Below are 14,254 nucleotides of genomic sequence, written 5' to 3' on the forward strand. Positions count from 1 at the left end.
GTGGTCAGTCCCTGTGATCTGCTGTCCATTACAAAGTGGACGTTTTCTCCCAAGGTGAACTGCAGATCCTCTGCATGTCACTTTTTCATTTTTAAAAGCATTTACTTGCTTAAATACTCAGTGTGTGCAAGTGTGTGTGGTGTGTATGTGTGAGTGTGTGTGGTGTGTGTGAGTGTGTGGTGTGTGTGTGAGTATGCATTCACATGAATGAGTCATCTCCATGGCCCTGTAAATAACAGTTGTAATAGTAGTAGTAGAATTACATTTCAACAAAATAACCAAAATGATTCAGATATTCCATATAGTTTATTTAAAACATTTCTCTGCGTATGTTTTCCATTGAATCCTAAGTATAAATACCTAAGGATGCAGTTGTGTAGAAACAGGGAGGCTGAAACGGTGTCTATGAAAAGCCGAGTAAGCCGTGGATGGAGATCAGGTTCTGTAAGATGAGTCATCTGTCCCCTCCATAGCAACTGCTTATGGGGAAACCACCACCAACTTGGCCTTCCCCCTTGGTAGGAGAGGAGTGGAATAAGGTGACCACAAGCATAGCTCTTGCCACACTGCCCTCTAAAACTCCAGGCCACTGCCTCCTGCGTAGGTTTGGGCTACGCACAGGCTATTTTCAGGTCCTGAAAAACAGGCGTGCTTGCTTGCAGACTCACTGGCTCAGATATGCAGACTGTCTTCTTGCTGTACGTGAAGAGCAACAGAAGGCAGGTCCTTGGTTACCAGGAGAAAGAGCTAGAAGTTGCATGGCTTTTCCTGTCCCCCATGTCTAGTGAAAGAAGTCTATATCTACCTACAATAAAGACTATTCCTGTCCTCTGGATGCTAATCATAAGGTGGGAAAGCTAATCATGGAAACGCCTGCTCTTAGATTCCAGACCCCACACGGAAGAGTGTCGCCAATGACACATTTGAAGTAGAGGCCGAGGGAGGAGAAATGCACCGTGATAAATGTTCTGATAAAATCCTAACTGAAACCAATTGCATAAAGCAGATGTGAAAATTTCATGTATTAAAGTAGGGAGGAGAATTAAAGATTCCTCCCTAGAACTCTCAACTCAATGTGACCCTACGGAAGATTCAGGAAAGCCCAGGCTCTTAGTCCATCCCTCTTCTAAGACGGCTATCACTAATGCGAGACTAAGCTTCATCAAACAACGCCCTTCGTGTCCAGAACTGTACTCGGTGCGGCTGTGGAAATGCCTGGGGGTGGGGCTCCGTGACTCACCTGTCATTGACAGGCAGAGGAGCAATGCAGAAAGTTCCTACGACAGCAGTCCTGTCTTTCTTCCAAACCCGGCTGGGAACTTGGAGCTTGAGTTTCACTTGGTTTATCTGGCACTGCAGGTCAGGGTGGGCAATGACTCCTCTCCCTTCAAGTTGCTCTCTGGGTCTGGAAGGAAAAGGTGAAGAGGATGAGGCACTGAACCCCTGAACTTTACTTCCCCTTCGATCCAAGGGGTCCTGCTGGTAAACCTGGGTGGCTGTCATGCAGGGGCACTGGCTCCTTGAAGAGGAAGACATTTTGTGTAGCCCTCACTGGCCCCTCTGCCCACAGACTAACAATTTTGAACACAACCCAGGAAATACTTGTTACTTTTTTTTTAATTGTTGGAAAGTCGATAAATTTTTATTTAAGGGACTTCACACGTGATCCCTTTGCTGTCCATTGAGGTCACTCGGGTTCAAGACTCCTGAGACAGCCCCCTTCTCAAAGAGAGATGCTTCCTTGGGTTGTGGTGTGGGAAAAGCTGGTCACCTGAGGCCTGGTCAGTGGACTGTGTTCTTCCTCCTGACCTCGGAGGCAGTGGGGACTCGGAGAAAGAGGGAGTAGAACGTAGAACGGGGTACCGTTGCTTCTCTGTATCGCAGCAAGTGATATAGTCCTATCCAGTTTCCTTTTTCTTTCTGTTTTCAGAGTGACGGTGTTTTCTTTGTGTTTCTTCTCATCCAGCATTAGCTACAATTAGTTTCCTCATTTTACAGGAAGACTCTAAGTAGAAAAGCTGCCCTGATCAGAAGTGTTTTAAAATATGTCAGAGAAAAGCAGGGTGGCTCCCTTTAAGAAACTGCTCATATCAAAGGCCTTATAAATTATAAGGAATAGGAAAGATGCTTCGTGTGGGCGGCTTGGCCTGGGTAAATTCTCCAACTGAAAGGAAATCTTGGGGCTTTACAAAGCAATAGAAAGTAGGGAAAGAACACACTTCTTCCCGGCAGGCATCTTTCTTATTTCTGATATTTTAATTTTTTTTAAAAAGTGTCTTTCTTCAAGAGACAGGCAGCTTCCTTCGGGAGTAAAGGCTGAGCACTAGCGAGGTCCACTGAGCACTGCTCAGAGGCTCAGCTGTGGTGTGCCCAGAGGCTCTCCAGTGACCCGTGGGAGCAAGCAGTGTTTTTAAGTCTCTCCCGAAGACCCAGCGAGTCTGTGCCACAATCCGGCTAGTATCCACTGATCTACCAACTGCCTAGAGAGACAGAGGAAAGCCATTCTGGAAGCAGCTTTGAAGAGATACAGTGGAAAGTTCTCGGCTCTCTGGTCTCACCACAATTCACAAGCTGCTGCGAGTACCTGCAGATTCATGTGGCCGTGTGGCCCGAAGGGCAGTGTTTGCAGACAGAACTGGGCCTGGTGGCTGGATGTCTGGGAGCTCAGAAGAAATTATCTCTTTCTGGTGGAACTTGTCTTCTCTCATAGCACAGTTCGGCAGGACACCCAAGAATGTTTCCCCACCCAGAGCTGACGTCAGTCACTCTCCTGTGTGCTCTAGGGCTCCCCAAGCTCCTCTTGGGACAGAAACCCCCATCTCTGATTTGTCCTTCCAACCTGATTTGTCTCTCCAGCCTTCTCTTGTCTAAGACCCCACGCCTTGGCTTTCTCTTCCAGGCACACCTGCATGTCAGGTTCTCACTAACCTGCTGTCCAGCTAGCTCATTGCTGCAAACCCTTTGTCCCTCGAACCCACTTGGACGCTGTCTGTGCTCTCAGAGCTTCCGTACAGGGGACCAGGGAATGTTTAAAGGTGTGTTCGCGGATCGTTTCCCCATTTGCGTTGAGTTCACTCTGCAAACCTTTGTCTGCAGTTACTTGCTCCAGCAGATTCTGGCAAGGGCTGATCCTGGGAGGCAGGCATAGGCCTCTGAGGGCCTCTGGGTTGGGCAGGACTTGTGGAAGGGCGACCCTTAGGACTGCGGAGCTCCGGCTTCTGCCCAGCAGCCTCCGCTGTGATCAGGCTCCGTGGGAGGCAGTCCTCTGGCTTTGCCAAGTTGCCACCTACTGTGGTCACCTCTCCCCTGGCTCCCCTGCCTCTCATCTCCCTCAGCTTTCCCAGTGCAGTTGTGATTAGTTTCCTCTGTCACATCCTTTTTTGGGGTCTCCTCTGCGTCAGCTCTGCTTTTCTGACTGGGCGCTGACAGAACCAGTGATATAGGATAGACAGCTTGCTGCTGGCTTGTGAGTAACTTAACCCAGTTGCTTTTTAAAGAAACACAGACCCTTGTTACCGATTTCCCATCCCCTGCCAGGCTTGTAGTGCCCCGAATTTGTCATTCTTTGTTCTCTGGATCCAAGTCTGGTCCCACCACCTGCCGGGACCCAAATCTGACCCTCAGAGGAACGGAAATGATCGGATCTGGTTCCATTTACTGGAACCACCCCTGAGGACTCTAACCCCATACTTAAACTGGCCTTAGGTTCCATTCAGGCAACTGACCCAGACTTGCTCCTCCTTCCACGGAGAGGCTCTTCAGATTCTGGTGACCCCTGCAAGGGATTGTGGCTGACCTGTCCTTCCCGTAGCTATCCCTAAAACAGTTCCGCCTGGATCCTACTGTTTCCTGATCAGAGTTGGATTACTGCTTTCTCATCACCTTTGCCCACTAGCCTTGTTTCTTAGCATCTGAAATACACTGTGCTTGTGGGGGAGGGAGTTCCAGTCCCAAACCCACAGCTTGTATCTGTGAGTAGATCTATGGTGGCCACTGTCCCCAGCTTGGTGGGCTAGGCCCAGCCTTTAGCCATCACACTGTGCCTGGCTTGGGTGTAAACACACAGGAAAGAGGGGTTTAGCCGTATGGGACACTTACGTACATGGTGATCTTGACGGAGGAAGTAGTACCGATGCTAAGAAAGGTGACCTCGATGCTGGTGTCCTTTCTTCTCTTCTCCTTCAAATGAAACTCCACGAGACTGTGATGCACTAGGAAACCAAAGCACAGCAAAAGCTTGGCAGACAGCACAGCTGCCAGAGGGAAAAGACCCACAGAGCAGGGCATGGCTGGGATTCTCTAGCTCCAAGGCATTGTGGGAGGCACAGGTTACTAGTTATCACGGATCCTCAGCTTCCTCAAAGGCAAAGTTCCTAAACAGTTAAGTAGTTATCCCACAGGCCCGAGTGAGGATGGGGTGAATCAGTGTAGGCAAAGGCCTCGGGACAGTGTTCTCGCCTAGGGGACATATAGGAAGTGTTAGTTTCTAATTATTGCCTGTCATGCAAGAGTGTAAGAGTGCTTCACTTCTCCCTGGTTGCTCACCTTATTGCAGTGACGTAATGTTTATAAAATTGCATTTGAATTTACTTAGTGTGTGTGTATGCGCCATGTGGTGCCTGTGGAAATTAGAACACAACTTGCAATAAACTGGTTCTCCCGTCCTCCATCTGGGCTTCAGGGAATAACTTAGTCAGGAAGCTTGTCAAGAGTCACATTTACCTGCTAACCCATCTTGATGGCAGTAATGGAATCTTGAGACTATCCAAGAGAGATCTTCATATACTGCTATTGTTTGAATGTCAGCACCCCCCAAAGTCACATTTAAACGTCATCCCTGGGGAGACGGTCAAGTGTTGTGAAAGCATAAGGACCTATATTTGGAGCCCCAACAACCATGCAAAAGGCGGGGTGTGGCAGCAGTTGCCAGAAACCCCACTGCTATGGGGTTGGTAGGGGTGGGACAGGCAGATCCCCAGATCTTTCTGGTGTGCTGTTAGCCAATCAGATTCAATGAGAGCCCCAGAGCCTTCCTGAATAGATCAGTACCCCACAAAAGGGATGGAAGTACTTATCTAGAGACCTTTTGGCCCTTCTACACTCTATTAAGTAAAGACTCAGTGACAGCAGCAAGATTCCATCCTGGAAGCAAAGAGAACAGTCCTCAGACAGCAAATATCAACATCTTGACCTTGGCCTTCCTGGTCTCCAGAAGGCTGAGAAAGTAGATTTCTTTTCTCTGTAAATCTCCCAGGCGCGGATATTTTGTTATAATAGCCCAGACAAGGACATATGCTAAATAAACAACTCATTTAACACAACATAGTGCCCCCCCCACGCACAGTGTTGGTGGTGTTACTTTGACCCTCCCTTGAGCAGTATAGATGCTAGAGCTCTCAAAGCGGGTATCATCAACATAGACTAGGTGAGCATCTTGACTCATGGTGACGAGAAATAATAAAGACCTGCTGACTGTCTGATAAGGAGGGGAAGGTAAGGACGGACTGCAATGTCACCAACACATTCTCTCTCTTTATTAAGGGGCACCTGGGAGCATTTTGCAGTCACTTTGGTCTCCATTGGTTGCCCTGGCTCCTTCCATGATGGGAAGATAGTTAGAGATGTAATCCTTCACCCTTCCCGACCTGTGCTCTCTCATCTGACCGCTGGGGAAAGAGCCAATGGACGCAGCTACCGAGGCTTAAGTTAGAGAAGCTGTGGTATCCATCTGAGCCCAGCGAGCTTAGGAACAGACTCATTGACAAATGTCAACATTCTAAGAACTCATGAGACAAAACCCTGCGATACTGTCCCCTCCTAAGAGAAGAACATTCAATGTCAGACGACTTCTGTCAGTTCTGTGTGAATTGCTGTGGAATGGGTAAGGTTTCTGAACAGGGCCGGATATTCGTGGTGTAGAAGTTAGCTGACTTATGAAAACTTCTTCAGGGGGTCGAATTTAACATGAAGTGTATGCCATCTCTTTCTATGTTTGCCAAGACGTTTTCTTTCGGTTCTGTTTCTCTCTTCGCCCCAGTGCCCTAGAAACCCAAGGAGGGCCTGGACTGTTGTTGGGTGAAGATGGTACAGGAAGATGGCTCAGAGAGTGGCACCCGGAGCCCTGAGTGGGTGGTCAGAGGGTAGGAACCTAAGACCAGGCCCTGATGCCGGCAACCCGTGCCATCTTGTCTAAACGCGGAAGCTCTTTGTCCCTCCATTGCCTTACATGCCAACGGTAAAGATGCAACGGACCGAAAAGCTGTTCCACAAGGGAAAACTAATACTGTTTTTAAAACCATGATTGGGTAGAAGATCAGCCCTTGCTGGGCACATGCCCAGCAGAAATCAAGAGGAGTGGCAACCATTCTGAAGAGCACTGCTGAGGTGGACGCAGGCTGAGTGTGGGATTCCAGTGCCGTGATGGCCCGAGAGTGTCTGGAGAGCTGGAGCTGGCCCGTGGCCCCACTGAAGCCTAGTTAAGCGGTACAGACTTGCTTGGCCTGGAGCAAGGGTGGTACCCTGCGTCTGCTCTTAGAAAGGTTCAGAGTTTGGGGGCAAGCAGGTGTCCACACTGGCTGGTTCCCTGCCTGCGTCCCTCTGGCTATAGTCCCCATAGCTAGGACTATGCTGCTGGGGGTTTGCAACAACACGAAACCAGAAATGTACAGGGTCTGTGATGGCCTCAGCGGGGACCTTTAAGATGCCCAGAACCCCCAAGATTCCCCCCGGCTTCCCTACCCAGTGTATTCTTAGCTACACAGACAGAGGAGCCTGTTCACGTTGCTGCCAACTTGCCCTGACCGGAATGAGAAGCCAGGTCATCTGGTCTCAGAAGCACTGCCTCCGCCACACTACACACCACAGCCTTCCTGTTGGCCTCTGAAGGCACTGCTGCCAGGAGAGTGACAAGAAGGAGGAACAAGGAACCGAGGGTGGTGGCGTGAGATGACATGGCTTTCCTGATTTCCTCACCGGGCTGTGTGTCTCAGGTACTGCCTCTCAGACCTCCTGTCATGGAAACCTGACGGAGACCACTATGCTCCTCAGACATAGCTATATCTGTGGAGCTCAAAACATCATCATCTAGGTCTCAGATTTCCTGCCTAAGGGAAGGGAAGGATTAGGTGCCTGGCTCTGAGTCACCAGCACTGACTTTCTCCACCCTAGTTTACTCTCACAGTTGACTCTTGCGTGTGGGTCCTGTGATTGTTCCCATTTTCCAGAGCAGGATATTGGGTTTCAGAAAGGTGAAGTAACTCGCTCCTAGTTACTCAACTGGAAAGCAGAGAAGCTGTGATTCAAGTCCAGGCCTGTGTGGCCACAGAGTCTGAGCTTTGAGCTGCAAATCCCATGACATTGGGCCTTTCTGGTAAACGGAAGGCTGTCGTCACACAGGTCTCTCCAACAATACAGCGCAAGCTAATGAGAAAATCAGCTCAAATTAAGGTGTCTATATCATTTATCATCCAAATTAGCATATTTTTTGTCCTGTACACACCGTGGAGCAGGCAGGAGGGCCCCAAGACAATGAGCACAAACCGGGAAATGTAGTCACCCCTGTGAAGCTACAAATGGCACAAGAAGAGCCCTGGCTTAGTGTCTATGTATTTCATTGATTCCAAGACTAACTTTTACTTTAAGTTTGCACATTTTGTAATCATTGGCATCTTCGCTTCAAAGGAAAGCAGCAAGCAGTATCTGTGATCAGCTAGATTGTGTCTATGAAGGAGAAGGGGGCAGAGGTCATGAATCCTCAGGGGTTCTGACCCAGGAGGCTCTCTAGAGTGAGAGGTGTGTAGTGTGGGCACCAGGAGGGGGAAACACGTACAGAGGATGGCATGAGTCGGGTATCCCAGAGTCAGGGTACCCCTAGGAAAGAAGCAAAGATCTTCCTTCCTTCCTTCCTTGCTTCCTTGCTTCCTTGCTTCCTTCCTTGCTTCCTTGCTTCCTTCCTTCCTTCCTTCCTCTCTTCTTCCTTCTTTCCTTTTTCTTCCCTCCCTCTTTCCTCCCTCCCTCCCTCCCTCCTTTCATCTCGCCCTCCCTTCCTTACTTTCTTTCATTTTGAGACAAGCTTTCTCTGCATAGCCCTGGCTATCCTTGAACTCACTGTGTAGACCAGACTGGCCTCACACTCAGAGATCCTCCTGTTTCTGCATTCTGGGTGCCAGGATTAAAAGTGTGTGCTATCATAACCAGTTGGGCACATATTTCAGTGGGGAGAGGAAGGAGAAAGAAAACACAGTCAAAGAGGTGCTCTTGAATCCTAAGTCCTCACCGTTGTGGCATTGCTTGGATCCATTCTCACAGTTCTGGTTCTGCCGGAGACTGCCTCCCAGGACATCTCTGCCCAAACCCATCACTTCCCATCTGGACTCCTACGCTGGGCTACGTGCAACCCAAGTGGGAAGCTTGGACATCCCCAACCTCCCTCTAGCACAAGTATTCCTTTTTTCCTCCCTGCTCACCACAGTATGGGGCCGTGGATGTAGTCAGGAGATACACTCTCACTTCCTTGGGGAGTGGCTCGATCTTGACACCACCTTGTTCCACCAGTCCTGGAAATAAAGAAGCAAAGATGGCATAGCTGTGAGAAGGCCATTTCCTGGACTCGCAGTCTCCAGGCAGGCGTGGACTCATGCTCCCCATGTTCCACAGATACTCGACTGCACATGTGTTCTGTCTCCCGTGTTCTGTCTCACACTGTGTGATGAGCCCCAAGAGCCAAACAAAGTCCAATGGGGTGTAAACACGAACGTCAACAGAGAGTGCATTCTCCGGGTTGTTCTATACATTCATTTATCTTCTTTTAAAATTATTTATTTGTCTGTGCGGGTGTCGGGGCAGTCAGGAGACACTAGCATGCTACGACACACACGTGAAGGTCAGGGAACAGCTATGGTTGGTTAGGTAGCCAATTCTCTCATTCCGCCATGTGGATCCTGGGGGTGGGATTCAGGTTTTCAGGTTTGATGGAAAGAGTCTGGCTGCTGTGCCCTCTCATTGCCCTCATTTGACTCATTCTTGGCAGGTAATGGTAAGAAACATAACGTTTTGTGTCTAACTTGAAAACTAATTCATATCATAGCTGCTTTAACGGCACCTGGATCCTGTTGCTCCAAAGACTGGAAGATGACAGTCGGACAGAGCATGCTCAGGAATGAGATCAAACTTAGGGCAAAGACCTGCAGGGTGAAGAACCTTGGATAATACACTCGGAGGGGTATGTGGCCAGCATCTCTGAGGTTCAGTGTGAGGGAGAACAGAGAGAAATGGGCAGAGAAGTGGGACGTAGCTGTTAAACCACTTGGCCCATCACCTCAGAAGGGAGGCCAGACATTTGTCCGTGGGGGAGGAAACAATGCTGGTGTGTGTTGTTACTGCACATTATCTTGTAAGTGGAGGCTGCTTGTTCGTTTCCTGGTTGCCCATACCTGAATAATCACACGAAACTGTGTTAATTACAGCACTGTTTGACCAACGGCTTAGGTGTCTTTCTAGCTAGCTCTTATATCTTAAATTAACCCATTTCTATTAACTATGAGGCTGTGGCCTACTGGTATGGTTCCAGCATCTTTCTCCTTCAGCAGCTACATGGCATCTCCCTGACTTCACCTTCCTTCCTCCTCTATCTCTGCTTGGATTTCCTGTCTTGCTATATTCTGTCCTGCTATAGGCCAAAGCAGCTTCTTTATTGGCCAATGGTAATAAAACATATTCACAGCATACAGAGGGAAATCCCACATCACTGTCTGCCTTTCACAATTTTCCAAGCTACTACCATGTCACCGTATGAGCAGTGACAAGTTGCTGTGTTCTGAGTGGTAGCCAGCGATGGTAGGGAGTGGAAAACCGTGGAAACAGGAAAGAGCGATGTTTTCCCTAGAGTTTTACCCCCTAGGGTATGAGGTACAGGGGTCTCCACAGGGGTGGGTAGAGGCCTCATTCCTCAGCTTCCTTAGTGTCTTTCCCCTAGTCTGGTCCGGATCATACAGAAACACACTTGAGCTGCCCAGCAATTAGTCACTGCGCCTTTCCCAGATGTCCTGTGGCCACCACAATCTCCCACTTCTAAAGATGACCTGTGTGCAGCTCTGGGAATCCATCCCAGACACACACAAAGAGCAGCATGACATCAGGGATCACTTAAAAGGGTATGGGGACAACAAACAAAAACTGCCATGTTTCAGGTGAGAGCAGGCTGAGCACTTTGTGGTTAGTTCTTGTCCCAGATGGACAGACTCTTAGCCTTAGGTCGAGGTGCTCTGACAATGCGGTTGTCTAAACAGGGCATGCACAGTAACAGCACCTGTCAACATGCTGAGGCTGTTTTGGCCTGTGATAGGGTAGAATTTAGCTACGTGGGGTAGACTGAACTGAAAACTGGGAGAAAGAAGGCAAAGTTAAGCCATGTAGCCCTGTCAGAGACAGATACCAGACAGAAACTTGCCGGTAAACCACAGTCACGCGGCAATACACAGATTAATAGAAATGGGTTAAATTAAGATTTAAGAGCTAGCCAATAAGAAGCTAGAGCTAATATGCCAAGAAGTGATTTTATTAGTATAGTTTCTGTGTGATTATTTCGTGGTCTGGGCAGCTGGGAACGAGTAAGTGGCTTCCTACAACACAAGTAGTCAGGCCTAAGCACATGTCCATAAGAGTAGCACTAATGGACTTGTGTGTGTGTGTGTGTGTGTGTGAGTGTGTGTGAGTGTGTGTATGCGCACGCAAGAGTGTGTATGTGTATGTGTGTGAGTGTATGTGTGTGAATGTGTGTGTGTGTGCGCGCGAGAGTGTGTATGTGTATGTGTGTGTGTGTGTGTGAGTGTGTTTATGTATGTGAGTGTATGTGTGTGATTATAGAACCAGAGGTCTTGAACTTCAGAAGGAGGGAGAGCAAGAGTCATTGGAGCAGGCAGAAGAAGAAAGGACAATGTCAATACGGCACTCATATATAAAATGCTAGAAAAAAAATAGTTTTTTATTTAAACTATTTAAAACCAAAAGAGGTGACGAATGGATAGTCCTTGAACTCCCCTACATTGCTAAGGGAAGCCAAGGGGATGAGATCTTACCAATCCTCGGACAGGAGAGCAGAAATGGGTTAAAGCAATCCAGACAGTCTCCAGCCAAGAAGGCCTTGTAGCTGGCACAGGGAAAGGCCATGAGGGGGCAGGTGTTCTCCAGAGCACTGATGTAGAGATGCACGGCCCTCATGTGATCGCAGATCAGGTAACTGTAACCTGAGAGGAGACAGCAACCACAACAAAGTTTCAGCCCAGACCAGCGGAAACTCCCTCCTTGCCATTTACTATCCCGCTACTGGATCTTAGAGCACAGAGGCCTGTGAGTAGACGGGCTGCGTCCTGAGCCACACTTTAGAGACATTAATGGACGTGGTTACCTCGATCTCGCTTTCACTTTTAACTTTCCTGAGAAACATAGCCTGCCAAGACAATTGCTTGATTTGAGATTGATTCTTACATGATTAGGCAAACTCTCTGGAAAAATGAGAGCACACAGAGCTGGGGGTACCACTCCTACAGCTTAAACAGTTGCCTCTCTGTCTGTCTATCTTCCTCATCAACACTCCTAAAACACTTTTCCTACTCAGCAAAGAGATCATTGAGAGCAGTGGTACTCAGTCTTCCTCACGCTGTGACCCTTTAATACAGTTCCTTATGATGCGATGACCCCCATCCATAAAATTATTTTTGTTGCTTACTTCATAACCATAGTTTTGAACGATAATGTAAACATCTGATATTTCTGATGGTCTTAAATGACCCCTGTGAAAGGGTTGTTCAACTCCCAAGGGGTCTGCAACCTACGTGTTGAGAACCCCTGGCCTAGAGTCAGCAGCCATTCATGGTTAGCCTTTTCAAGTATATGTGCTGTAACTCACCTGGCCCAGAAACTGATCCAAAGAACTTACCAAGTAACCCAGTTACCCCAACTTGATTTTATTGTGGTTATTTACTATTCTTTTATTTTTCTTTATTTTATGTGCATTGATGTTTCTTTATTTTATGTGTTTTGCCTGCATGTATCTCTGTGTGAGGGTATCAGATCTTGGAGTTACAGACAGTTGTGAGCTGCCATGTGGGTGCTGGGAATTGAACCTGGATCCTTTGGAAGAGCAGCCAGTGCTTTTAACCACTGAACCATATCCCCAGTCTTGGTTATTTACGATTTAAAAGTTGCAACCACTCTTGTGTATGCAACACACACACAAGCATGCTGCAGTCCACATAAGGCTGGAGCTAAAAGGTAAGGAGTAAGCCACAGCTACAGGATCTTAGGGTCATTTGGCTCCCCCTGCACCACAGGATTCTCTTTTGGACTGACAATTAAGGATGAACTGTGTTCACATTCCTTTCTCCTATGGTCTGGATGTTTTCTACTGCCAAGCTCCTTGTAGCATCACCAGGGAACTGAGACAGGCTAGCTAGCCCCTTCTCAAACTGCATCATAAATAAATTAAAATGCCACTAATAGCTTCTAAAATCATTGAAACCAAACTGCTTCCTAATCAGTAGCGCTTAAGTGTTATAAAGTTTTCTAAGAGGCACGTTTTTGAAAAACCAGTAAATATGGCACAAAGAAGTATTTATTTGATAAAAAAAAAACTGTTAAAAGAATCCTTAAAGTGAAGCCTGGTATGATGGTACAGGAGGCTGAGGCAGGAGGACAGCTGGGAGTTTGAAATCAGCTTGGGCTAAAGCATGGGATAGTACCTCAAAACCAAACAAAAGAATCCTTAAAATACTAAGAATTTGGTGCAATAAGAGACTACTACAAACATACAGAAATCAACATTTAATATTTCCAAACAAAATGCCAATATATCGATTTTAATCTTAAGAAAAATGTAAGGCTGAACAATCTTTGTTGCTTAGCTTTTGATAGATTTGGTATTATTTAAAATAGATATTAGATATATTTGTTATTTAAATATACTTATAATTTAAAACACATGCTAAATATTTTCAAAAAGAGAATTCCAAAAGAATATATTTAGGTGACAATATGTTTTAAAAAATTATCTTTAAGATATTTTTGGAGGCTGGGTATAGCAGTGTATACCTTTAATTCCACCACTCGGGAGGCAGAGGCAGCTGGATCTGTGTGAGTTCCAAGCCAGCTTGGTCTACAGAGTGAGTTCCAGGAAAGTAGGGACTACGAAAAGAGACCCTGTCTCAAAACAGACAAACAAGAAAAGAAAGAAGAGGAGAGGAGAGGAAAGAAGAGGAGAGAAAAGACAAGGCAAGAAGAAAGACAAGAAAAGAAAAAAGAGAACTGTACGGTGTTGGGCAAAGTGAGCCTTCATCATGAAGCTCTGATCCGACGTCTTGCTTGTGCCACAGCTCCATTCTAGAGAGGGTGCAGCTCCTGTGGGCCTTGCCACAGATCACATCTTGGGAAGGAATAGGTGTTATTGGCCTGATCGATGTTAGATCATGGCAGAGTGTAACATAAAATGGGATGACGCACAAACATGAGGTCAGCTTCCAGTGTTAGAGACAACTCTCCAGAATTAATGGGCTCCAAAGATAACTAATAAATTGCAAGACACTGTAGAATATAAGGACATCATCAGAAAGACCCCATGTGGCCCACACTGTAGAACATAGAGAGCATCATCAGAAAGACGCCATGTGGCCCACCCTTGGCTGATCAGGGTGAACCATGGTGAATTTCAGCTTGTGGAGCACGTAAATACTAATTCTCCCTGGCTTGCTGACCTGCGTGAATAAACGTGGGACATCCAGGCTGGTCTTGACCTCCATTGACGAAGTAGTCCACGTGTCCCACAGGAATCCGGATACCCAAATCTGAAAGGGGCGGAACCCTGTTAGTCTCATGCTTCAGACATACTTTCCTGGTCCGCATCAGGGCGGTTGGGAGTCAGTGTCCTCCTCACCCCGATGGGTTGTGCAACGTCACAAGGCAAACCGTGCTGAGAGGAAGCACACTGGAGCCAGTTTATAGGATACCCAGGTTTGCCCGATAAAATCAACAAACATCACATTTAACCACATGGTTCTCTTTTTCTGTTTCTAGAACTAGCCAAGCCACAGTCCACATCCAGGCCTTACTTCGTCCCTCTTCTCCTCGCTCTTCCCCAGGCTGATTCATTCTCCTCCACCGAGCCTTGCCTGCTGCACAGACGCTGCTCAGCCTGTTGAAGCAGTCCCCTCCGCAGCTACCCTCCATCAACACCCTCCCTTGCATACACGTAATGAGCACACGC

General features: G+C 47.5%; 1 protein-coding gene across 2 annotated transcripts in view; it reads right to left on the reverse strand.

Moving 5' to 3' along the window:
* Positions 1-289: 289 nt before the first annotated feature.
* Pla1a (phospholipase A1 member A) overlaps positions 290-14,254 on the reverse strand; it is a 34,898-nt gene continuing 20,933 nt past the window's right edge. Inside the window, exons 6-11 of one of the 2 annotated variants that reach the window (XM_075962461.1) lie at positions 13,746-13,835; positions 11,076-11,243; positions 8,466-8,555; positions 4,103-4,211; positions 1,241-1,405; positions 290-696 (exon numbers count right to left, since the gene is read on the reverse strand). In XM_075962461.1, the coding sequence (XP_075818576.1) occupies positions 612-696; positions 1,241-1,405; positions 4,103-4,211; positions 8,466-8,555; positions 11,076-11,243; positions 13,746-13,835 (707 nt within the window). In that variant the 3' untranslated portion in view covers positions 290-611. Of the gene's footprint in view, positions 697-1,240; positions 1,406-4,098; positions 4,212-8,465; positions 8,556-11,075; positions 11,244-13,745; positions 13,836-14,254 lie in introns of those variants that run through there. The other variant, XM_075962471.1, reaches the window with a different exon arrangement.

Source organism: Microtus pennsylvanicus, chromosome 1, assembly GCF_037038515.1.
Source record: "Microtus pennsylvanicus isolate mMicPen1 chromosome 1, mMicPen1.hap1, whole genome shotgun sequence".
NCBI classification, from domain to species: Eukaryota; Metazoa; Chordata; class Mammalia; order Rodentia; family Cricetidae; genus Microtus; species Microtus pennsylvanicus.